Here is a 27,405-nt window from a genome sequence, read left to right as displayed (position 1 = left end):
ATAGTGTAACCTCTTCCTTGCTGTGCTGCTTCTACGGTTTCTTTCCTATCTGCTCACATAGCACCTTGCAGACCAAGTGCATCAATAACTGTACTCTAGGAGAGTGCTGCCTCCTAATTGTCATCTCCCCTTAACTTTAGTCTGCAGATTTCTGACATAGCACCTTGCAAACTCAGTGCATTAATAACCCCCTTCTCCCCCCACCTGTCATCTATAATGGTGTACTGTAAAACATCCTGCAGTACAGGGCCAGTCTGTTCCGTCCAGTCCACTTTTGCCATCAGCACTATGTCATGACTCATCTCTATTCTGGACCAAGCCCACAGCCTGTCCCTTTACGTATAATTTGATGGAATTAAACGAATAGGCAGTGTGAGATCTTTTATATCAAGGTTTATTCACATTGTAAGAAGGTGTTCCTCAGTAAAATGTGATTGCATCAGATGACTAGACGCCTCTGGAGCAGAAGCATCATTGGTTGCCGCTAAATCAGCAGTATTGCACCATTGAACAAATGTAAAAAGTAGTTGGAGGTCAATGATGACCTCATGGTCCTTAGCTCCTCTTCAGTCCTATGGCAGTGGACTCCAGCCTGGTCGGAGACCCCCCCCCAGTCTGAGGCTTCTTCTGTTCTCTCCTCCAGGCTTTGTGCTCTATTGGCTCAATATGAAGGCCGGGAGAAACCATTCTACAGAGGAATGCATAATCCGGACAGATATAAATAACAACGAGGTTGCGTTAGTTGATCAGAAGCGATGAGCGACCGTAAGCTCTGGTCATCGATCAGTCTTCACCCATACTTAAGTGCTATGAAGAGTTAACCTATTTACAGGCGACAGACATCATCACTACTCCGGGGGCACGGACCTTGTATAGTAGCACCGTCTGAACGCTGGAATCTTCCAGTAGGTAGGGCCAAAAAGCCTTTGGTCTCCAGGAGAAGATGGTGGAGGAGACACATTCACGGAAGACGTTGTGTAAGATAGCAGAGCCCGCCATCTCAGGACCATCTTTATGATGGCTTCATGAACTGATCCACCAAGGTGATCCCTGATGAAGGACTAGGAGGTCTGGCACTGCATCGAATGGTGGTGAGACTCATCCTCTTTGTCTTCCTCATAAACTTCTCTTCTGCCTCCATGTTTGTGGGCTTCATGAGGGTCGTAACTGGACAAGGTGACCTCCTCCGTATCTTCTGGCAGGGTTGGCCGAGGTCGGGATGGAAACAGTTCTTGTAGTTGTTTTAGGTTGTCTACAGGAATCCAGCCAGGATCGGGGAACTTCACCTGTAACATAGGAGGGAAGCGAGAACCTTAGGTATGGAGACCTAATGAAGAGCACCATATAGAGACACCATAGGAGGGAAGTGAGAACCTTACATATGGAGACCCAATGAAGAGCACCATATAGAGACACCATAGAAGGGAAGCGAGAACCTTACATATGGAGACCTAATGAAGAGATCCATATAGACACCATAGGAGGGAAGTGAGAACCTTACATATGGAGACCTAATGAAGAGCACCATATAGAGACACCATAGGAGGAAAGAGGGAACCTTACATATGGAGACCTAATGAAGAGATCCATATAGAGACACCATAGGAGGAAAGAGGGAACCTTACATATGGAGACCTAATGAAGAGATCCATATAGACACCATAGGAGGTCTCATTAAGGGAATTCCTCTATCATCTCATCATCCCCCCACATGACTAAGGCCTCATTCACACAAACCCCAGGAAATTGTTCCCTAATTGTGGACACATTCAGCTCTGAACGTGGAACACATGGGGTAGGCTGATGCTATATATAGTGATCTGTCTGCTATATACATGTATCCAGCCCTGCTAATGGAAGCATATTATAGGTGTTCAAGCGACTGTGTTGTTAAAAAGCCGTATGGATCTCAGAAGGTAAAAATAAAAAACTACAGCTCCTTAAATAAATAAAAATTATAATTATATATAATTTGTTGAATGTGTCCTTAATAATACATACAGTCCTAACACATCTCACTGCTGAGGATCTGCTACAGTTGTATCCAGTTTCTCTATTCTCTGCGTAGTACATAGTATGAGGGGGGGGGGGGGGGGGGGAGCTCTGTAAGGCTCATGTTCTGACTGCATAGAAACCCCCTACTGTTAGAGGTCTTATAGCCCAGAGATGTAAGCAGGGTCGTTCTTCATTCACTGACAGTAAGCGCAGATAGTGAAGAATTGAACCACAAAGCATTCCTGTCTGGGGAACTGCAGCTTATCTCTCCCAGAACAAAGGGGTCAAACATCATGACCAACCCTATCTCCATTGACACATCATCTGTCCATGGTTGGTTGGGAGAGCAGTATAAAAACTGTATGGGGCCATATAAAGTGGGGTGCAGGAGAAAGGAGCGGTAATACCATTTCATCTCCCCGGACTTCCCCTCTTATGCACCCCTCTAGACTACAATCTAGGCTTCCATAGCTCAGACTACAGCAGGTGTGCTGCAGCCTTCCATAGCTCAGGCTATAGCAGGTGTGCTGCAGCCTACCATAGCTTAGGTTATAGCAGGTGTGCTGCAGCCTTCCATAGCTCAGACTATAGCAGGTGTGCTGCAGCCTTCCATAGCTTAGGTTATAGCAGGTGTGCTGCAGCCTTCCATAGCTCAGGCTATAGCAGGTGTGCTGCAGCCTTCCATAGCTTAGGCTATAGCAGGTGTGCTGCAGCCTTCCATAGCTCAGACTATAGCAGGTGTGCTGCAGCCTTCCATAGCTTAGGTTATAGCAGGTGTGCTGCAGCCTTCCATAGCTCAGGCTATAGCAGGTGTGCTGCAGCCTTCCATAGCTCAGGCTATAGCAGGTGTGCTGCAGCCTTCCATAGCTCAGACTATAGCAGGTGTGCTGCAGCCTTCCATAGCTCAGACTATAGCAGGTGTGCTGCAGCCTTCCATAGCTCAGGCTATAGCAGGTGTGCTGCAGCCTTCCATAGCTTAGGTTATAGCAGGTGTGCTGCAGCCTTCCATAGCTCAGGCTATAGCAGGTGTGCTGCAGCCTTCCATAGCTCAGGCTATAGCAGGTGTGCTGCAGCCTTCCATAGCTCAGGCTATAGCAGGTGTGCTGCAGCCTTCCATAGCTTAGGTTATAGCAGGTGTGCCGCAGCCTTCCATAGCTCAGACTATAGCAGGTGTGCCGCAGCCTTCCATAGCTCAGACTATAGCAGGTGTGCTGCAGCCTTCCATAGCTCAGGCTATAGCAGGTGTGCTGCAGCCTTCCATAGCTCAGGCTATAGCAGGTGTGCTGCAGCCTTCCATAGCTCAGGATATAGCAGGTGTGCTGCAGCCTTCCATAGCTTAGGTTATAGCAGGTGTGCCGCAGCCTTCCATAGCTCAGGCTATAGCAGGTGTGCCGCAGCCTTCCATAGCTCAGGCTATAGAAGGTGTGCCGCAGCCTTCCATAGCTCAGGCTATAGCAGGTGTGCCGCAGCCTTCCATAGCTCAGGCTATAGCAGGTGTGCCGCAGCCTTCCATAGCTCAGACTATAGCAGGTGTGCCGCAGCCTTCCATAGCTCAGGCTATAGCAGGTGTGCTGCAGCCTTCCATAGCTCAGGCTATAGCAGGTGTGCTGCAGCCTTCCATAGCTCAGGCTATAGCAGGTGTGCTGCAATTATAGCAGGAAATATACCTCGAAATGAATGAGGAGATTCCCCTTCTCGAAGGGGTCTCGATAGACAGGCATTCCTTCCTTGGGGATACACTTGATATCGCCGGGCTGGATCACTTTACCTGCATAAAGAAAAAGCAAGAATGTTATTTAAAGGAACAGAATACATACAGCTCTCTTACCTACATTACTGTTCTCTGTAATCAGGAATATGGCTGATGTGTCAGGTGCCAGAGGCTAGCCGGCCCGAGGTGTACGCCAGGGAGAAGGTGCAGATTCGCCCCCTCTCCCTGGCGTACATCCTGCCCACCCGATGGGCGGGCTGGGGGAGCGTGACAAGGTGGGGAGGAGGTGTGGCCTCCTCCCGCGACTCATTTATCATGATTTACGCCTGCTCTTGTACACCGGTGTTGATAAATCCCCCCCTCAGTGTTTGATTCCCGGTCACTGCAGAAGTTGGATGCAGCGCTAGGTCTGCCAGGAGCACATAAATACAGCCTATGGCCTATGGCGGTGTCCATGTTTTACAGGACTCCTCAGGGCTGCATCCCACTTCTGCAGTTGTGGAGAACGTCCCTGAACGTCCCAGTTGAGGAGAACGGCCTTTGACAGCTCAGCCCAACACAAGTCAAAAGCTTATTCTGGAATGACAGGGAGGCTCCATCAGCAAGTATGGGCTGGTTCTCCGGCCACCCTCCTGTATAGCGTACCCGGCTGGGATGTGATGAGGATGGTCCTCCTATCCAGCGTCTGGACCTTCTGCCTGCAGGCACACAGGGCGTCCGCCAGCCCGATCTCCATCTTCATCACCAGATCGTTGCCCTTCCTCTGGAAAATGGGGTGTTCCTTCTGCTCCAGGACGATGACCACATCTCCGGGGTGAAGGCCTGGAGACTGGTCCCCCTCCCCGTGAAAGGTCATCTTATGTCTGTTCTTCATACCTGGAGAGAAGCAAAGTCAGCGCTTAGACTCCAGACTGGTGGGCTCCCATAAGGTAAGACCCTCACTGGTCCAGGAGCCACGTCCCATAATAAACAATTATAGACAAGAAGACCACTGGGATATTCTTCCTCTCACCTTTGTCTATGTGCACGGTTAGGATCTTCTTCTCCCTCACCACCTTCCTGCCACTGCACACCCTGCAGAGATCTCGTGATCGGATATACTCGCCCACCCCGTGGCACTCAGAACAGGTGGTCTGCAGGGAGTGCATGATTCCTGGCATTTGCCCCAAGATGTGTCTTTCCACACCAGTGCCATGACACTTGGGGCACTTAACCACTCCTCCATGTCGGGCCCCGGACCCTGCAGAACAGATTGATGTGTGTTAGGTATATCCATAGTAAATCTTTATATACCAGTCAGTAAAAAAAAATTGAAATTCTGATTGCTTGTACAGTACACTGCAACAGTAGTATTGCAGTACACTGTCAGTTTGGTTATCTACTATAACAGGCCATACTAATAGATGTCACGTGGCGGCCATAGAAGCCCTCATAGATGGAGTGCTGGCATGTGTGCTGACTCAAGACTAGGAGTAGGGGCCCTCATTCGGGGAACTGTGGGGGTGGTCCCAGTGGTGGATCTCACACTTATCCCCAATCCTGTGGACACTATGGTGGCAGCCATACTGCTTTGCCAGCAGATCGGCCAGGCGCTCACCTTTACACTTTGGGCAGATGACGTTCTTCTGGAGGGAGAGTTTCCGCGTGGCCCCGTTGTACAGATCCTCCAAGGAGACCGGGAGATAGTGGGTGACCGTCTTTCCTGAAAGAAGAGAAGACGGATGTGGGTCCCATGCACCATTTCTAGGATCTCTGCTTGTGGTCGGAGAATGGAAGTTCATTTTAAAGGGGTCGCACTTTTCCGTATGAATAAATATTGGGGATGGGCAGGAGAAACTCTAGAACCTTCCCCATAGACTATGATGGGTACAGCCCCTTCCCTTACCTCTCCGGTCACCTCGGAAGCCATTTCTGGGGCCGCCACCAAAGAAGACGCTGAAAATGTCCATGGGTGAGGTATAGTGCCCCCTCCGGTCACACCGCCCGTCTTTCAGCGCCGACTCTCCCCCGCGGTCATACAGGTCTCTCTTGCGGGAATCCGACAGGATCTCATAGGCTTTAGAGATCTGCTTGAACTGTAAGAAGAAAGGTCCCATGGGTGGTGAGTGCATCGTCTATGGCCTCCTCCTGCAGTCACACCCAAGATGGCTGCCACCGACAGCCCGGGTCAAGTCTCCGCCTATAACAGAGGTGACAGCTCACAGACATGGCGCCTTCTTACCTTCTCGCCAGCATTGGGGTTCTTGTCCGGGTGATACTTCAGTGCCAGCCGCCTGAACGCCCGCTTTATCTCTTCGAAGGAAGCGGCTGGAGGGACGCCGAGAATATCGTAATATGCCGTTTCCTTCACCATTTTCTGCTGAAACACATTGGAAAGGATAATGAGTGACGTCGCATTGCGAGAGATGCAGCGATCACTACTCCCAATATGCTATACAGCCGTATCACGCCGTGTCAGTGCAGTAGTGCAAAGATTTATACAGTTTCGGGCTCATGGCAATAAACGATGATGCAAGGGTTTCCGAAGTCGCTCCATGTGTAAGGCCATGCACGGAACGTGAGAACAAAGCCTTACTGTAAAATCTGTTGCCAATAGCAACCAATCGCAGCTCAGCTTTCATTACCCATAGCAACCAATCACCGTTAATCTTGACTTTCATTGCCCATAGCAACCAATCACAGCTCAGTTTTCATTACTCATAGCAACCAACCACAGCTTGGCTTCCATTGCCCACAGCAACCAATCACAGTGCGGCTTTCATTGCCCATAGCAACCAATTATAGCTCAGCTTCCATTGCCCATAGCAACCAATCACAGCTAAAATTGGCTTTCAATACCCTTAGCAACCAATCACGGCTCAGCTTTCATTACCCATAGCAGCCAACCATAGCTCGGCGTCCATTGCCCATAGCAACAATCACAGCTCAGCTTCCATTGCCCATAGCAACCAATCACAGGTCTGCTTTCATTGCTCACAGCAATCAATCACAGAGCGCCTTCCATTGCCCATAGCAACCAATCACAGCTAAGCTTCCATTGCCCATAGCAACCAATCACAGCTCAGCTTACATTGTGAGAGATTGAAGTTTTTAACCTTGGATCAGACCACTGGAGGCAGCATGTGAACACTACAACTCCCACAATGCAGTACAGCACATATAGGAGTCCTGGCAGATGGGGGATGGGTATTCTGGTTTATAGGAGTGTTTCCTGTGATAATCTGCAGCCACCGCTATATACAGGGTTACACATTAACCAGGCGGCAAACACTGGGGACAAATTATCAGTGACACAAGGCCGCAGCGCTCACCGATTACCACCCAGGAGGGCGCCGCCTTCCCTGCCAGACCGCTATAGGGCCACTACCCTCTTATAAGAAGCAAATAATTATAAGGGGCCCTGCAGTATGACACCTAGCGCCCCCTGGTGGTACAACATAGAATGGACATCAAGGGACCGACAAATTCTCATAGACGCAACACTCCCCACAGCTGAGAGTTTGTTACAATTGCTTTCTCTTCAAGCTGGACCGCTTTTACTTCTTACCGATACATAGTAGGAAAATATAACGTCTGGCAGGATGTAACACCAGGCTGGGTACTGGTCTCCATTAAAGGCTTTTTCTTTTAAATCAACTGGTGTCAGAAATTTATACAAAATTGTAATTTACTTCTATTTAAAAATCGACAGTCTTCCAGTACTAATCAGCTGCTGTATGTCCTGCAGGAAGTGGTGTAGTCTCTCCAGTCTGACACAGCGCGCTCTGCTGCCACCTCTGTCCATGTCAGGAACTGTCCAGAGCAGGAGAGGTTTTTTATGGGGATTTGCTGCTGCTCTGGACAGTTCCTGACATGGACAGAGGTGGCAGCAGAGAGCACTGTGTCAGATTGAAAAGTAAATTTACGCTAGAGTACCCCTTTAATATATCTCAAAACTGCTGGATTTGAGCTCTGCTACATTGGGACCTATACAAGCTGCTTAGTCTGAAGCTGTAATCTCCCAACATGTGCTCCCAGACTCCTAAGGCTACAACTCCCAGCATGACCTGACAGACTACAATTGGGATTACTGGTCGAGAGAAGGCGTCTATAAAATAACAGAGCGGACTCTGAGGTATTGGGAAATCAGGAAACTCATCATCATCTCCCCGCAGCAACGGAAGGAAGGTAACGGGTGCTCAGCCCACACAACGTAACGGGCCCTCGGCCCACACAACGTAACGGGCCCTCGGCCCACACAACGTAACGGGCCCTCGGCCCACACAACGTAACGGGCCCTCGGCCCACACAACGTAACGGGCCCTCGGCAGATACAATGTAACGGGCCCTCGGCAGATACAATGTAACGGGCCCTCGGCAGATACAATGTAACAGGCCCTCAGCCCATACAACGTAACAAACCTTCAGCAGATACAATGTAACAAACCTTCAGTGGATACCATATAACAGGCCCTCAGCTGCTCTCCTATATCAGGATCAGCGTTCCTCCCCACCGCCTGACCTTGCTGGGCAGCGCTGTTAGTGTCAGGGTGGCCGTCACCTCAGGTCACTCCTGAAGCTCTAGAAAATTCCCAGGAGCACCCCCCCCCCCCCCATTACACCCTGATTAGCTGATTAGCAGTTTCCTAGAAGATCTTCCCCTATTATGTAACACACAGACGGAGCAGCAATACTGCCGGATACAGTCTATGTGTCCACATGACGGCCCACATCACCCACAGTGTGTAACAAGTCCTCTCCAGACACAACGTAACAGGCCCGCAGCCCGTACAACGTAACAGGCCCGCAGCCCGTACAACGTAACAGGCCCGCAGCCCGTACAACGTAACAGGCCCGCAGCCCGTACAACGTAACAGGCCCGCAGCAGATACGTTACAAACCCTCAGCAGACACAATGTAACAGACCCTCAGCTGATACAATGTTAGAAGTTGTGTTCAGACTGCGTCTTGTACATCAGTATCGGCCCCTTCCCACTCCCTGACCTCACTGGGCAGCTCCCTCACAGGGAAGGGTCACTCCTTCTAGAAACTTCCTATACAGTCAGTGTATACAGTCAGTGTACACTATATACTACATACAGTCAGTGTACACTATATACTACATACAGTCAATGTATACAGTCAGTGTACACTATATACTACATACAGTCAGTGTATACAGTCAGTGTACACTATATACTACATACAGTCAGTGTATACAGTCAGTGTACACTATATACTACATACAGTCAGTGTATACAGTCAGGGTACACTATATACTACATACAGTCAGTGAATACAGTTAGGGTACACTATATACTACATACAGTCAGTGTATACAGCCGGAGCAGTCACTATATACAGTCAGTGTACACTATATACTACATACAGTCAGTGTACACTATATACTATATACAGTCAGTGTGCACTATATACAGTCAGTGTACACTATATACAGTCAGTGTACACTATATACTATATACAGTCAGTGTACACTATATACTATATACAGTCAGTGTACACTATATACTATATACAGTCAGTGTACACTATACTACATACAGTCAGTGTATACAGTTAGGGTACACTATATACTACATACAGTCAGTGTACACTATATACTACATACAGTCAGTGTATACAGTCAGGGTACACTATATACTACATACAGTCAGTGTATACAGTCAGGGTACACTATATACTACATACAGTCAGTGTATACAGTTAGGGTACACTATATACTACATACAGTCAGTGTATACAGTTAGGGTACACTATATACTACATACAGTCAGTGTATACAGCCGGAGCAGTCACTATATACAGTCAGTGTACACTATATACTACATACAGTCAGTGTACACTATATACTATATACAGTCAGTGTGCACTATATACAGTCAGTGTACACTATATACAGTCAGTGTACACTATATACTATATACAGTCAGTGTACACTATATACTATATACAGTCAGTGTACACTATATACTATATACAGTCAGTGTATACAGTCAGTGTGCACTATATACTATATACAGTCAGTGTACACTATATACAGTCAGTGTACACTATATACAGTCAGTGTACAGTATATACTATATACAGTCAGTGTACACTATATACTACATACAGTCAGTGTACACTATATACTACATACAGTCAGTGTACACTATATACTACATACAGTCAATGTATACAGTCAGTGTACACTATATACTACATACAGTCAGTGTATACAGTCAGTGTACACTATATACTACATACAGTCAGTGTATACAGTCAGTGTACACTATATACTACATACAGTCAGTGTATACAGTCAGTGTACACTATATACTACATACAGTCAGTGTATACAGTCAGTGTACACTATATACTACATACAGTCAGTGTATACAGTCAGTGTACACTATATACTACATACAGTCAGTGTACACTATATACTACATACAGTCAGTGTATACAGTCAGGGTACACTATATACTACATACAGTCAGTGAATACAGTTAGGGTACACTATATACTACATACAGTCAGTGTATACAGCCGGAGCAGTCACTATATACAGTCAGTGTACACTATATACTACATACAGTCAGTGTACACTATATACTATATACAGTCAGTGTGCACTATATACAGTCAGTGTACACTATATACTATATACAGTCAGTGTACACTATACTACATACAGTCAGTGTACACTATACTACATACAGTCAGTGTATACAGTTAGGGTACACTATACACTACATACAGTCAGTGTATACAGTCAGGGTACACTATATACTACATACAGTCAGTGTATACAGTCAGGGTACACTATATACTACATACAGTCAGTGTATACAGTTAGGGTACACTATATACTACATACAGTCAGTGTATACAGTTAGGGTACACTATATACTACATACAGTCAGTGTATACAGCCGGAGCAGTCACTATATACAGTCAGTGTACACTATATACTACATACAGTCAGTGTACACTATATACTATATACAGTCAGTGTGCACTATATACAGTCAGTGTACACTATATACTATATACAGTCAGTGTACACTATATACTATATACAGTCAGTGTATACAGTCAGTGTACAGTATATACTACATACAGTCAGTGTACAGTATATACTACATACAGTCAGTGTACAGTATATACTACATACAGTCAGTGTACAGTATATACTACATACAGTCAGTGTATAGTCAGTGTACACTATATACAGTCAGTGTACACTATATACTACATACAGTCAGTGTACACTACATACAGTCAGTGTACACTATATACTATATACCGTCAGGGTGCACTATATACTATACAGTCAGTGTACACTATATACTACATACAGTCAGGGTGCACTATATACTATACAGTCAGTGTACACTATATACAGTCAGTGTACACTATATACTACATACAGCCAGTGTACACTATATACAGTCAGTGTACACTATATACTACATACAGTCAGTGTACACTATATACTATATACCGTCAGGGTGCACTATATACTATACAGTCAGTGTACACTATATACTACATACAGTCAGGGTGCACTATATACTATACAGTCAGTGTACACTATATACTACATACAGTCAGGGTGCACTATATACTATACAGTCAGTGTACACTATATACAGTCAGTGTACACTATATACAGTCAGTGTACACTATATACTACATACAGCCAGTGTACACTATATACAGTCAGTGTACACTATATACTACATACAGTCAGTGTACACTATATACAGTCAGTGTATACTATATACAGTCAGTGTATACTATATACAGTCAGTGTATACAGCTGTGCGCCCACATCTCCCATATAAGAGCCCTGCACCGGTATAACACTTGATCACGTGACGATAGAGTGCTAGCTCTTGTGGTCAGTATAAGTGGCCGGAGCCCCGGAGCTCGCACCTCTATGGGGAGGGGTTAGGGCGCCCCTGCACCCCCTGCACCCCCATAGGGAGGGGTCTCTTACCTGAACCCCGACACTCAGCCCAGTCCAGCCGCGTCCCCCAACACCGGCAGCAACGTCACTGCAAATCACCCTGCGCCTATACCTTTAATTCCTCTCCGAACCCTCTGGAAGCGTCACCACGCCCCCTAAGCCACATAACCACGCCCACTTTTCTTTTCCAAGCCTTTCAAATCCGCCCTTATCGCCTAATTGGGGCAAACCACGCCCTTTTAATGGCAAATCCCACCAAGGACCCCGCCCACTTTATAGTCACGCCCATCTATGATCTTGTTTCCCCCAAGTCGCTCGGAAAGCTCTGGAAGCCGTTCCACGCCCCCTAACCTGTACAGGCCACGCCTATTTATTATAAGCGGCCAATGACAAGCAGATTTTTGAAGCCACGCCTACGTCCTGCTGCGCGATTGAAGTATCGTCGGCGTTCTAATCTCCCGCCTTTTCTATGGAACCCTCTGGAAGCAGACCCCGCCTGATCCTCTGACCACGCCCATCCATCGGTAACCACGCCTCAGCTTCCTGATATATGACCGCCACAGTGTGACCACGTGTGACCACCGACAGCAGCTTCTATCTCAGCTTCCTGATATATGACCATTACAGTGTGACCACCGACAGCAGCTTCTATCTCAGCTTCCTGATATATGACTGGTAATCAGTGTGACCACCGACAGCAGCTTCTATCTCAGCTTCCTGATATATGACCAGTACAGTGTGACCACCAACAGCAGCTTCCTGATATATGACCGATACAGTGTGACCACCGACAGCAGCTTCTATCTCAGCTTCCTGATATATGACTGACACAGTGTGACCACCGAACAGCAGCTTCTATCTCAGCTTCCTGATATATGACCATTACAGTGTGACCACTGACAGCAGCTTCTATCTCAGCTTCCTGATATATGACTGACACAGTGTGACCACCGAACAGCAGCTTCTATCTCAGCTTCCTGATATATGACTGGTACAGTGTGACCACCGAACAGCAGCTTCTATCTCAGCTTCCTGATATATGACTGCTACAGTTTGACCACCGACAGCAGCCCCTATCTCAGCTTCCTGATATATGACCGGTACAGTGTGACCACCGACAGCAGCTTCTATCTCAGCTTCCTGATATATGACCGTCACAGTGTGAACACCGACAGCAGCTTCTATCTCAGCTTCCTGATATATGACCGTCACAGTGTGAACACCGACAGCAGCTTCTATCTCAGCTTCCTGATATATGATCGACACAGTGTGACCACCAACAGCAGCTTCTATTTCAGCTTCCTTATATATGACTGGTAATCAGTGTGACCACCGAACAGCAGCTTCTATCTCAGCTTCCTGATATATGACCGGTACAGTGTGACCACCGACAGCAGCTTCTATCTCAGCTTCCTGATATATGACCGGAACAGTGTGACCACCGAACAGCAGCTTCTATCTCAGCTTCCTGATATATGACCGACACAGTGTGACCACCGAACAGCAGCTTCTATCTCTGCTTCCTGATATGACTGCTACAGTGTGACCACCGACAGCAGCTTCTATCTCAGCTTCCTGATATATGACCGTCACAGTGTGACCACCGACAGCAGCTTTTATCTCAGCTTCCTGATATATGACCGGTACAGTGTGACCACCAATAGCAGCTTCTATCTCAGCTTCCTGATATGACTGGTAATCAGTGTGACCACCGAACAGCAGCTTCTATCTCAGCTTCCTGATATATGACGGGCACAGTGTGACCACCGACAGCAGCTTCTATCTCAGCTTCCTGATAAATGACTGGTACAGTGTGACCACCGAACAGCAGCTTCTATCTCAGCTTCCTGATATATGACCGACACAGTGTGACCACCGACAGCAGCTTCTATGTCAGCTTCCTGATATATGACCGACAGTGTGACCACCAACAGCAGCTTCTATCTCAGCTTCCTGATATGACTGGTAATCAGTGTGACCACCCAACAGCAGCTTCTATCTCAGCTTCCTGATATATGACTGGTAATCAGTGTGACCACCGAACAGCAGTTTCTATCTCAGCTTCCTGATATATGACCGGCACAGTGTGACCACCGACAGCAGCTTCTATCTCAGCTTCCTGATATATGATGGGTACAGTGTGACCACCGAACAGCAGCCCCTATCTCAGCTTCCTGATATATGACCGACACAGTGTGACCACCGACAGCAGCTTCTATCTCAGCTTCCTGATATAGGACCGGTATAGTGTGACCACTGACAGCAGCTTCTATCTCAGCTTCCTGATATATGTCCGATACAATGTGACCACCGAACAGCAGCTTCTATCTCAGCTTCCTGATATATGACCGGTACAGTGTGACCACCGAACAGCAGCTTCTTTCTCAGCTTCCTAATATATGAACGGTACAGTGTGACCACCAACAGCAGCTTTTATCTCAGCTTCCTGATATATGACCGATACAGTGTGACCACTGACAGAAGCTTCTATCTCAGTTTCCTGATATATGACGAGTACAGTGTGACCACCGACAGCAGCTTCTATCTCAGCTTCCTGACATATGACCGGTACAGTGTGACCACCGAACAGCAGCTTCTATCTCAGCTTCCTGATATATGACGGGTACAGTGTGACCACTGAACAGCAGCTTCTATCTCAGCTTCCTGATATATGACTGGTAATCAGTGTGACCACCGAACAGCAGCTTCTATCTCAGCTTCCTGATATATGACCGGCACAGTGTGACCACTGACAGCAGCTTCTATCTCAGCTTCCTGATATATGACCGGCACAGTGTGACCACCGCCAGCAGCTTCTATCTCAGCTTCCTGATAAATGACTGGTACAGTGTGACCACCGACAGCAGCTTCTATCTCAGCTTCCTGATATATGACCGTCACAGTGTGACCACCGACAGCAGCTTCTATCTCAGCTTCCTGATATATGACCGACACAGTGTGACCACCGACAGGAACTTCTATCTCAGCTTCCTGATATATGAGCGGTACAGTGTGACCACCGACAGCAGCTTCTATCTCAGCTTCCTGATATATGACCGGCACAGTGTGACCACCGACAGCAGCTTCTATCTCAGCTTCCTGATATAAGACCGGTACAGTGTGACCACCGACAGCAGCTTCTATCTCAGCCTCCTGATATATGAGCGGTACAGTGTGACCACCGACAGCAGCTTCTATCTCAGCTTCCTGATATATGACTGGCACAGTGTGACCACTGACAGCAGCTTCTATCTCAGCTTCCTGATATATGACTGGTAATCAGTGTGACCACCCAACAGCAGCTTCTATCTCAGCTTCCTGATATATGACTGGTAATCAGTGTGACCACCGACAGCAGCTTCTATCTCAGCTTCCTGATATATATCCGACACAGTGTGACCACCGACAGCAGCTTCTATCTCAGCTTACTGATATATGACCGGTACAGTGTGATGACCGAACAGCAGCTTCTATCTCAGCTTCCTGATATATTACTGGTACAGTGTGACCACCAACAGCAGCTTCTATCTCAGCTTCCTGATATATGACCAGTACAGCGTGACCACCGACAGCAGCTTCTATCTCAGCTTCCTGACATATGACCGGTACAGTGTGACCACCGAACAGCAGCTTCTATCTCAGCTTCCTGATATATGACGGGTAATCAGTGTGACCACCGAACAGCAGCTTCTATCTCAGCTTCCTGATATATGACCAGCACAGTGTGACCACTAACAGCAGCTTCTATCTCAGCTTCCTGATATATGACCGGCACAGTGTGACCACCGCCAGCAGCTTCTATCTCAGCTTCCTGATAAATGACTGGTACAGTGTGACCACCGACAGCAGCTTCTATCTCAGCTTCCTGATATATGACCGTCACAGTGTGACCACCGACAGCAGCTTCTATCTCAGCTTCCTGATATATGACCGGCACAGTGTGACCACCGAACAGCAGCTTCTATCTCAGCTTCCTAATATATGAACGGTACAGTGTGACCACCGAACAGCAGCTTCTATCTCAGCTTCCTGATATATGACCAACACAGTGTGACCACCGACAGCAGCTTCTATCTCAGCTTCCTGATATATGACCGACACAGTGTGACCACCGACAGCAGCTTCTATCTCAGCTTCCTGATATATGACTGGTAATCAGTGTGACCACCGAACAGCAGCTTCTATCTCAGCTTCCTGATATATGACGGGCACAGTGTGACCACCGACAGCAGCTTCTATCTCAGCTTCCTGATAAATGACTGGTACAGTGTGACCACCGAACAGCAGCTTCTATCTCAGCTTCCTGATATATGACCGACACAGTGTGACCACCGACAGCAGCTTCTATCTCAGCTTCCTGATATATGACCGACACAGTGTGACCACCGACAGCAGCTTCTATGTCAGTTTCCTGATATATGACTGGTAATCAGTGTGACCACCGACAGCAGCTTCTATCTCAGCTTCCTGATATATGACCGACACAGTGTGACCACCGACAGGAACTTCTATCTCAGCTTCCTGATATATGAGCGGTACAGTGTGACCACCGACAGCAGCTTCTATCTCAGCTTCCTGATATATGACGGGTACAGTGTGACCACCGACAGCAGCTTCTATCTCAGCTTCCTGATATATGAGTGGCACAGTGTGACCACCGACAGCAGCTTCTATCTCAGCTTCCTGATATAAGACCGGTACAGTGTGACCACCGACAGCAGCTTCTATCTCAGCCTCCTGATATATGAGCGGTACAGTGTGACCACCGACAGCAGCTTCTATCTCAGCTTCCTGATATATGACTGGCACAGTGTGACCACTGACAGCAGCTTCTATCTCAGCTTCCTGATATATGACTGGTAATCAGTGTGACCACCGAACAGCAGCTTCTATCTCAGCTTCCTGATATATGACCAGCACAGTGTGACCACCGACAGCAGCTTCTATCTCAGCTTCCTGATATATATCCGACACAGTGTGACCACCGACAGCAGCTTCTATCTCAGCTTACTGATATATGACCGGTACAGTGTGATGACCGAACAGTAGCTTCTATCTCAGCTTCCTGATATATTACTGGTACAGTGTGACCACCAACAGCAGCTTCTATCTCAGCTTCCTGATATATGACCAGTACAGCGTGACCACCGATAGCAGCTTCTATCTCAGCTTCCTGATATATGACCGGCACAGTGTGACCACTGACAGCAGCTTCTATCTCAGCTTCCTGATATATGACCGGCACAGTGTGACCACCGCCAGCAGCTTCTATCTCAGCTTCCTGATAAATGACTGGTACAGTGTGACCACCGACAGCAGCTTCTATCTCAGCTTCCTGATATATGACCGTCACAGTGTGACCACCGACAGCAGCTTCTATCTCAGCTTCCTGATATATGACCGACACAGTGTGACCACCGACAGGAACTTCTATCTCAGCTTCCTGATATATGAGCGGTACAGTGTGACCACCGACAGCAGCTTCTATCTCAGCTTCCTGATATATGACCGGCACAGTGTGACCACCGACAGCAGCTTCTATCTCAGCTTCCTGATATAAGACCGGTACAGTGTGACCACCGACAGCAGCTTCTATCTCAGCCTCCTGATATATGAGCGGTACAGTGTGACCACCGACAGCAGCTTCTATCTCAGCTTCCTGATATATGACTGGCACAGTGTGACCACTGACAGCAGCTTCTATCTCAGCTTCCTGATATATGACTGGTAATCAGTGTGACCACCCAACAGCAGCTTCTATCTCAGCTTCCTGATATATGACTGGTAATCAGTGTGACCACCGACAGCAGCTTCTATCTCAGCTTCCTGATATATATCCGACACAGTGTGACCACCGACAGCAGCTTCTATCTCAGCTTACTGATATATGACCGGTACAGTGTGATGACCGAACAGCAGCTTCTATCTCAGCTTCCTGATATATTACTGGTACAGTGTGACCACCAACAGCAGCTTCTATCTCAGCTTCCTGATATATGACCAGTACAGCGTGACCACCGACAGCAGCTTCTATCTCAGCTTCCTGACATATGACCGGTACAGTGTGACCACCGAACAGCAGCTTCTATCTCAGCTTCCTGATATATGACGGGTAATCAGTGTGACCACCGAACAGCAGCTTCTATCTCAGCTTCCTGATATATGACCAGCACAGTGTGACCACTAACAGCAGCTTCTATCTCAGCTTCCTGATATATGACCGGCACAGTGTGACCACCGCCAGCAGCTTCTATCTCAGCTTCCTGATAAATGACTGGTACAGTGTGACCACCGACAGCAGCTTCTATCTCAGCTTCCTGATATATGACCGTCACAGTGTGACCACCGACAGCAGCTTCTATCTCAGCTTCCTGATATATGACCGGCACAGTGTGACCACCGAACAGCAGCTTCTATCTCAGCTTCCTAATATATGAACGGTACAGTGTGACCACCGAACAGCAGCTTCTATCTCAGCTTCCTGATATATGACCAACACAGTGTGACCACCGACAGCAGCTTCTATCTCAGCTTCCTGATATATGACCGACACAGTGTGACCACCGACAGCAGCTTCTATCTCAGCTTCCTGATATATGACTGGTAATCAGTGTGACCACCGAACAGCAGCTTCTATCTCAGCTTCCTGATATATGACGGGCACAGTGTGACCACCGACAGCAGCTTCTATCTCAGCTTCCTGATAAATGACTGGTACAGTGTGACCACCGAACAGCAGCTTCTATCTCAGCTTCCTGATATATGACCGACACAGTGTGACCACCGACAGCAGCTTCTATCTCAGCTTCCTGATATATGACCGACACAGTGTGACCACCGACAGCAGCTTCTATCTCAGTTTCCTGATATATGACTGGTAATCAGTGTGACCACCGACAGCAGCTTCTATCTCAGCTTCCTGATATATGACCGACACAGTGTGACCACCGACAGGAACTTCTATCTCAGCTTCCTGATATATGAGCGGTACAGTGTGACCACCGACAGCAGCTTCTATCTCAGCTTCCTGATATATGACGGGTACAGTGTGACCACCGACAGCAGCTTCTATCTCAGCTTCCTGATATATGAGTGGCACAGTGTGACCACCGACAGCAGCTTCTATCTCAGCTTCCTGATATAAGACCGGTACAGTGTGACCACCGACAGCAGCTTCTATCTCAGCCTCCTGATATATGAGCGGTACAGTGTGACCACCGACAGCAGCTTCTATCTCAGCTTCCTGATATATGACTGGCACAGTGTGACCACTGACAGCAGCTTCTATCTCAGCTTCCTGATATATGACTGGTAATCAGTGTGACCACCGAACAGCAGCTTCTATCTCAGCTTCCTGATATATGACCAGCACAGTGTGACCACCGACAGCAGCTTCTATCTCAGCTTCCTGATATATATCCGACACAGTGTGACCACCGACAGCAGCTTCTATCTCAGCTTACTGATATATGACCGGTACAGTGTGATGACCGAACAGTAGCTTCTATCTCAGCTTCCTGATATATTACTGGTACAGTGTGACCACCAACAGCAGCTTCTATCTCAGCTTCCTGATATATGACCAGTACAGCGTGACCACCGATAGCAGCTTCTATCTCAGCTTCCTGATATATGACCGGTACAGTGTGACCACCGACAGCAGCTTCTATCTCATCTTCCTGATATATGACTGGTACAGTGTGACCACTGAACAGCAGCTTCTATCTCAGCTTCCTGATATATGACTGGTAATCAGTGTGACCACCGAACAGCAGCTTCTATCTCAGCTTCCTGATATATGACCAGTACAGTGTGACCACCGACAGCAGCTTCTATCTCAGCTTCCTGATATATGACCGGTACAGTGTGACCACCGACAGCAGCTTCTATCTCATCTTCCTGATATATGACCGGTACAGTGTGACCCCCGAACAGCAGCTTCTATCTCAGCTTCCTGATATATGACTGGTACAGTGTGACCACCAACAGCAGCTTCTATCTCATCTTCCTGATATATGATCGGAACAGTGTGACCACCGAACAGCAGCTTCTATCTCAGCTTCCTCATATATGACGGGTACAGTGTGACCACTGAACAGCAGCTTCTATCTCAGCTTCCTGATATATGACTGGTACAGTGTGACCACCAACAGCAGCTTCTATCTCATCTTCCTGATATATGATCGGAACAGTGTGACCACCGAACAGCAGCTTCTATCTCAGCTTCCTGATATATGACGGGTACAGTGTGACCACCGAACAGCAGCTTCTATCTCAGCTTCCTGATATATGATGGGTACAGTGTGAACACCGACAGCAGCTTCTATCTCAGCTTCCTGATATATGATGGGTACAGTGTGACCACTGACAGCAGCTTCTATCTCAGCTTCCTGATATATGATCGGAACAGTGTGACCACCGACAGCAGCTTCTATCTCAGCTTCCTAATATATGACCGGTACAGTGTGACCACCGACAGCAGCTTCTATCTCAGCTTCCTGATATATGAGCGATATAGTGTGACCCCGGAACAGCAGCTTCTATCTCAGCTTCCTGATATATGACTACTACAGTGTGACCACCCAACAACAGCTTCTATCTCAGCTTCCTGGATCCCAGTGGCTGACACATGGGGAGGGACCCCCACTGTCTCCATGATAGCTATACAAGGGTGTGAGGACCTCAGCAAACAGCAGCCTGTATCTCAGCTTCCTGTCCACCTGTAACCCTATTAGAGATACCTGCAGCCCAGCATTTGAGGACAACAGCAAACAGCACCCCATAGCTAATAGGGTTAATTACAGTCACCCCTGATATTTCCACCAGTGGCCGCTGCCTCCATGATGGCCATACAGCCTTAGGGTATGTTCACACCTACAGGATCTGCAGCTGATTTTCTGCAGCAGATTTCATTTAAATAACTGAACTCAGCATCAAATCTGCTGCAGATCCTGTAGGTTTGAACGCACCCTTACAGTGTGGGGATCTTACCAAACAGCAGCCTGTATCTCAGCTTCCTGGATCCCTAGAGAAACCCTATAGGGGTTACCTGCAGTCTTTCCGGAATTTCCCCCAGTGATTATATACAATGTGAGGACCACATCAAACAACAGCCTGTATCTCAGCTTCCTGAACTGCTGTGACGGATGTATGGAGAGAGTGGGCTATAGGGTTAACTGCATCAATCCCTGGATCATCACTACCGGAGGTAGTGACATCACACCAGATATCTGTGACGTATGTATATGATGTCATAGATTACATCATCAGGAGAGGAGTGATGGAGGGGGGAGGGGAGGAGGCGCACATGGACCCCCGCACACAGCTGACAGAGGAATGTCCCCCCCAGGGGCTGGGATTCCTTATGCTGAGGCAGCACAATCCATTTATCATTCCTGATGCCGCACGTTCCATTTACTGACCGGGGGGAGAATGGTAACCTGCAGGATACGGCTGCTGTATATACAGTGTGTACAGTCTCACTATCAGGTTACATGGGGGGAATGTGGGATTCATCGAGTCGCACACTGAGAGGCTGAGCTCGTGTAAGCGATGGTGGTATAGTGGTGAGCATAGCTGCCTTCCAAGCAGTTGACCCGGGTTCGATTCCCGGCCATCGCATCGACATTTATTGTCTTCAATTTTTTATTACTATTTTAATTTTATATATTTATAAAATTTGACTCAAAATTGGTTTGATATTGGTTGATAAAGAGGTTTGTAGAAGCTTCTGTGCCCCCGATGCTGGGGGTATACACCCATCTAATAACGTCTATATACCACCATAGGTCACACCTGTCATATTAGACATCAGCGCAGGGGCGTAGCTAAAGGCTGATGGGCCCTGGTGCAAAATGTTAGCTTGGGGCCCCCCATCTCACCCGATCAGGCAAAGTCCTATCTAACGTTATATCCAATTACTCTAATGTGCCACCATGTTCTAATGCCCTGTCACTGCCTCCACCTCATGTACTGCACTACTGCCCCCTATAATTAATGGACTGTACCGTGTCATTGTCTAATCATTGTATTCCAATCTTTGACTCTCCAGCTGAAAAACTACAACTCTCATCATGAACTGCCAGTTGGATATGATGGAGGTTGTAGTGCTGCAACCTGAAGAGCCAAATGCTGCAAAACTCCCATAATAAACTGTCAGCAGGGCACAATGAAGTTTGAACTTCTGCAACCTGGAGAAGTCACCTGATATCATCTGCAGTCCTATGTAACACCACAGATAACAGTGATATCCCTCTGAGTACAGATAATGTAGTAGTCATCTGCAGTCCTATGTAACACCACAGATAACACAGTGATATCTCTGAGTACAGATCATGTAGTAGTCACCTGCAGTCCTATGTAACAGCACAGATAACACAGTGATATCTCTGAGTACAGATAATGTAGTAGTCACCTGCAGTCCTATGTAACGCCACAGACAACACAGTGATATCTCTGAGTACAGATAATGTAGATATAGACCCCCTGTGTAGCCCCCCATAGTATAGACCCCCTGTGTAGCCCCCCCACAGTATAGACCCCCTGTGTAGCCCCCCCACAGTATAGACCCCCTGTGTAGCCCCCCCACAGTATAGACCCCCTGTGTAGATCCCCCACAGTATAGACCCCCTGTGTAACCCTCTCATAGTATAGACCCCCTGTGTAGCCCCCCACAGTATAGACCCCCTGTGTAGATCCCCCACAGTATAGACCCCCTGTGTAACCCTCTCATAGTATAGACCCCCTGTGTAGCCCCCCATAGTATAGACCCCCTGTGTAGCCCCCCCACAGTATAGACCCCCTGTGTAGATCCCCCACAGTATAGACCCCCTGTGTAACCCTCTCATAGTATAGACCCCCTGTGTAGCCCCCCTCCCATAGTATAGACCCCTTGTGCAGCCCCCCCAGTATAGACCCCTTGTGCAGCCCCCCCCCAGTATAGACCCCTTGTGCAGCCACCCCCAGTATAGACCCCTTGTGCAGCCCCCCCCCCAGTATAGACCCCTTGTGCAGCCCCCCACCAGTATAGACCCCTTGTGCAGCCCCCCCAGTATAGACCCCTTGTGCAGCCAAGCCCCTGCCCCCCAGTATAGACCCCCTTGTGCAGCCCCCCCAGTATAGACCCCTTGTGCAGCCCGCCCCCCAGTATAGACCCCTTGTGCAGCCCCCCCCAGTATAGACCCCTTGTGCAGCCCCCCCAGTATAGACCCGTTGTGCAGCCCCCCCAGTATAGACCCGTTGTGCAGCCCCCCCAGTATAGACCCCTTGTGCAGCCCCCCCAGTATAGACCCCTTGTGCAGCCCCCCATTATAGACCCCTTGTGCAGCCCCCCCAGTATAGACCCCTTGTGCAGCCCCCCAGTATAGACCCCTTGTGCAGCCCCCCCCAGTATAGACCCCTTGTGCAGCCCCCCCCCAGTATAGACCCCTTGTGCAGCCCCCCCCTGTATAGACCCCTTGTGCAGCCCCCCCCCCTGTATAGACCCCTTGTGCAGCCCCCCCCCCTGTATAGACCCCTTGTGCAGCCCCCCCCCCTGTATAGACCCCTTGTGCAGCCCCCCCCCCCCTGTATAGACCCCTTGTGCAGCCCCCCCCCCCCTGTATAGACCCCTTGTGCAGCCCCCCCCCCTGTATAGACCCCTTGTGCAGCCCCCCCCCCTGTATAGACCCCTTGTGCCGTCCCCCCCCCCCCTTGTATAGACCCCTTGTGCAGCCCCCCACATCGCAACATTTATGTAAAAAAAAAAAAAATACACAAAAAAATAATAAACTCACCTCACCTGGATCCTTGATCTCCCTCAGGCCTGGCAGCTTCTCTTCAGTTTAGTGAGCTTCCGGGATGCCGGCCCCGGCCGGAAGCTCACTGATGCAGGTCCGCGGCGCCCGGATTTCTCCTCTCTACTGCACGGCGGCTGACATGTGACGTGATGACGTCACATGTGAGCTGCCGAGGAGGAGAAGTCCCGGCGCCGCGGTCCTGCATCAGTGAGCTTCCGGCCGGGGCCGGCATCCCGGGAGCTCACTGAACTGAAAGAGGTCCGGGGGGCATATCCCCTGCCGCGCCCCCCCCCCGGATTGGCGGAGCACAGGAGGAAGTGGCAAGGGGGGCCATGGCGACCCCTGCGACCCCTATAGCTACGCCACTGCATCAGCGGCAACTATAGTCCCTGGGACTCCACCAACCTTAAAGGGGCCGGACGCTTAAGAGCGGGGACCAAGCCTAACAGTCTTCATTATCGTTACGAGACTATCCTAAAAGTGGTCAGCCCTTTTAGGGTGCGTTCACACCTACAGGATCTGCAGCAGATTTGATGGTGCAGATTTAATGCTGTGTTCAGTTATTTAAGTGAAATCTGCTGCGGATCCGCAGCAGAAAATCAGCTGTGGATCCGGTAAGTGTGAACGTACCCTTAGGGTACGCAGCTGATTTTCTGCTGCGGATCCGCAGCAGATCCGCAGCAGATTTTATTTTAAATAACTGAACACAGCATCAAATCTGCTGCAGATCTGCTGCGGATCCTGTAGGTGTGAATAAGGCGAATTGAACGCTCGCTCAGCTATCACTCCAAATTTCCCCATAAACATGGATATTTGGCCCGGCCAGGCGTTCACGTCAGTGGAAGGAGAGACTTCAAGGTCAGAAGGATTTGGGAACACCAACATGTCCGACCCTTCTATCTCCCCAGCGTCATTAGTGGGAGGTCAGGAGGCTCCTATCCATCAAAGGGAGGGGGCACAGTCGACTAGGGACTATAGGAACCTCCAGATTAGGGTCAAAAAGTGATAGGAGAAATGGTTGACAATGGTTCTACCACATTTGTCGACTATCCACAGTGAAAATGAGGGTCCGAGCAATCGGACCCCCAGCTGTATCTGGAACAACCATCTCTAGAGTTATAGAGGGGGCGCTTCTCTTCCAGATCCAGAGTGAAGAGGGGCTACAAAGAGATGGTCAGGATAACAAAGCCGGAGTTGTTGAGTTCAGGAATGAAGACACACTAAGATGGAAGACCAAATCACATCAAGAATACTCGAGATGTAATGGTGCGTTTACACAGGCAGATTTATCTGACAGATTTTGGAAGCCAAAGCCAGGAATGGATTTGAAAAGAGGATAGATCCCAGTCTTTCCTTTATGACCTGATCCCTGTTTATAGTCTGTTCCTGGTTTTGGCTTCAAAGATCTGTCAGATAAATCTGTCTGTGTAAACGCACCATAAGAGGTCATATGACGGGTCCACCAGTATCCAGATCATGTCTCAGGACCCACAGTAAGGTTTGGGCACTACCAGGTCAAGAACACTTCATGAGTGACCACAATTTCCAACAACTAAGGTCATATAATGACTACCCACCACGAAGGAGGGATAATACCTAGTCATATAATAATAAGAGAACCCCTTTAAGTACAGTCATGTACACTCCACTGTCTCTTATGCATCTTTTCTTCTCAGCATATACTGTAGTATACGGACAAGGAGAGACAGGAGCTCTGCACCTCACACCTATGGCTGACACTAATGCCTCTCAGCTACATTTAAAAACCAACACCAGGATGTTGGTATATAATTTGATCAAACCATATTGCCCCATGTACCACGTGCAGGTGCCCTGGTTAACATGAGTCTCAAAACTGTGTCGGTCAGCGATAGCTAACCCCACAAAGCGTGCACAAACAGGGAAGGGAGGCCATAGAATGGCCCTGCAACCCCACTGACACAGGACCCATGCCCAATGGCCCCCCCAAAACCCAGCAAGCGCCGTCACCGGAGAAAGCTGCTACCAAGTGTCATGGCCGCGGCGGCGTCCCGTGCTCCGGGCCGCCGCCGCGACCTCTCCATGCAGCCGCCGGGGTCCATGTGCAGGGACCCGGCGTTGCTACTAGTTCAGCCCCGGGGGGCGCCTTACCTCGCCCCGCTCCTGTCACCCGCTGTGCCAGCCAGCGCGCGTCCCCACCTCCTAGGGCGCGCGCGCGTCGGCTGACTCAGATTTAAAGGGGCAGTCCGCCCCTAATTGGTTGCTGCACATCACACTCCATATATATTCCAGCCCTGCCCCACTACAGGTGTTGGAGCCTCTACATGCTTCCCATAGTGTTTGGCCCAGCTCCCTGTTGTTCCTGACTGCAGTCCTTGTTCCTAGTCCCTGTCCTCAGTCCCGGTCCCTAGTCCTTGCCCGCTGCCTTCTCATTGTTCCTGAGTCCTGTCCGCCACCTGCGATCACGTCTACAGACCTCTGCCTACAGATCTCCTGCCTACTGCTCCTGCCACGCCTCGCCTGCTGTCACTAGCAACCAAGCCAGGGGTAGCGACCTGGGGGTCGCCTGCCACAGCAAGTCCATCCCGCCTTGAGGCTGGCTCTGGTGAATACCAGCGGCCCCTTAGACTCCGCTCCCTGGTGAGGTTAGTGCCATCGCTAGTGACGGTCCAGTGGATCCACTACTCCAGGCGTTACACCAAGCAACACAAGTGTGAACATGGTCTTATCACTCACCATTGCTCCTGCTGGTAGAATGGGAAAGATGGGAGGTACTAGTCATGTGTGCACAGGTGCCGCCTGCTGATTGGGGTCATGTGGGTCTTACCAGGAGGAGTGCAAACACTCAGAAAAGGGAGAAATGTAAAATACGGACAAGGAGAGGGAGGGCCCTTGGTCCAGTGACATTGGGGTTGCAGGGCTCCCTGTTTGTGCTCACTTTGTGGGGTTAGCGGTTGCTGACTGATACAGTGGTGAGTTAGTGTAGGGACTCGTGATCACATGTACCTGCACATGGTACATGGGGAAATATGGTTTGATCAAATTATATACCAACATCCTGGAGATGGTTTTTTAAATGTAGCCGAGAGGCATTAGTGTCAGCCATAGGTGTGAGGTGCAGCGCTCCTTTCTCTCCTTGTCCGTATATACTGTAGTATGTATTGAACAGAAGGAGGAGGCACCATGATGAGAATGGGGTATGTTGATGAAGTATTCGGAAGACTACCTTACAAGAAGGTGTGGCACCATCTTAGCACATTCAGAACCAGAGGGTTTAAAAAAAAAATGCTGTACAACTCTGGCACTGTTCTGCTTTTACACTAACCCACTACTCATTGTTCAGGAAAGTGTGATAGCAATGGGTGGATCGTGTGCTACTCAGTAAGTTTGGCTTTGGGTCAATCTTAGAGGTACCAGATGGCTTTTCAATAGTGGTTCCAGTGTGAGTGTTGGTTGGCCCAGTTGACCAGGAGGCATCAAGGGGTCAGGGGAAAGGCAGAGTCCATTCCAGGTCGTAGGCTGGTCCATGTCGAGATAACAAATGCGGAATTGTTGACCGATATGGGTCCAGAACTGACACCAACAAAGCAGACCAACACCAAGGGAGGAATAATCTATCTGTATAGACTGTTGTCAGCATATGACCGGCTGAAGGAAGGGTCCCACCAAGTCAAGAAGCATCCACGAGTGAGGAAAGTTGCTCCCCTACCGGGTACAAGCTCTGGATATTGAGTATTCCCAGCATTCCAGATATGTGTTATTGCCCAATGTTCTCCAGAATTAAGGTGATAGCACATCTACCTACAATAAGGTATCGGCAGTTCCCGGTGAAGAACACGTCACGAGTGACCAAAGCTGTCCACAATCTAGGGTACATAATGACTACCCGGCATGAAGAAGTGATTGTACCAGGTTACTAAAGCTAGGAGGCTGTGACCATCCTTGGCATACGTGGTGAGGAGTGTGAACACCTTTAACCACATGTGTAT

General features: G+C 48.7%; 1 protein-coding gene across 5 annotated transcripts in view; it reads right to left on the bottom strand.

The window, feature by feature from the left end:
* Positions 1-395: 395 nt before the first annotated feature.
* LOC138771421 (dnaJ homolog subfamily A member 1-like) overlaps positions 396-27,405 on the bottom strand; it is a 38,767-nt gene continuing 11,757 nt past the window's right edge. The window contains exons 1-8 of one of the 5 annotated variants that reach the window (XM_069951103.1): positions 12,012-12,030; positions 5,928-6,065; positions 5,592-5,781; positions 5,304-5,408; positions 4,719-4,946; positions 4,352-4,582; positions 3,663-3,763; positions 396-1,286 (exon numbers count right to left, since the gene is read on the bottom strand). In XM_069951103.1, coding sequence (XP_069807204.1) covers positions 1,062-1,286; positions 3,663-3,763; positions 4,352-4,582; positions 4,719-4,946; positions 5,304-5,408; positions 5,592-5,781; positions 5,928-6,059 — 1,212 coding nt within the window. In that variant the 5' untranslated portion in view covers positions 6,060-6,065; positions 12,012-12,030 and the 3' untranslated portion in view covers positions 396-1,061. Of the gene's footprint in view, positions 1,287-3,662; positions 3,764-4,351; positions 4,583-4,718; positions 4,947-5,303; positions 5,409-5,591; positions 5,782-5,927; positions 6,066-7,253; positions 7,293-11,690; positions 11,865-12,011; positions 12,031-27,405 lie in introns of those variants that run through there. The other 4 variants (XM_069951100.1, XM_069951101.1, XM_069951102.1 and 1 more) reach the window with 4 other exon arrangements.

This window comes from Dendropsophus ebraccatus, chromosome 13, assembly GCF_027789765.1.
Source record: "Dendropsophus ebraccatus isolate aDenEbr1 chromosome 13, aDenEbr1.pat, whole genome shotgun sequence".
Taxonomy (NCBI): Eukaryota; Metazoa; Chordata; class Amphibia; order Anura; family Hylidae; genus Dendropsophus; species Dendropsophus ebraccatus.
The sequence above is the reverse complement of the archived record's forward strand: the minus strand, read 5'-3'. Positions and strand labels throughout refer to the sequence as shown.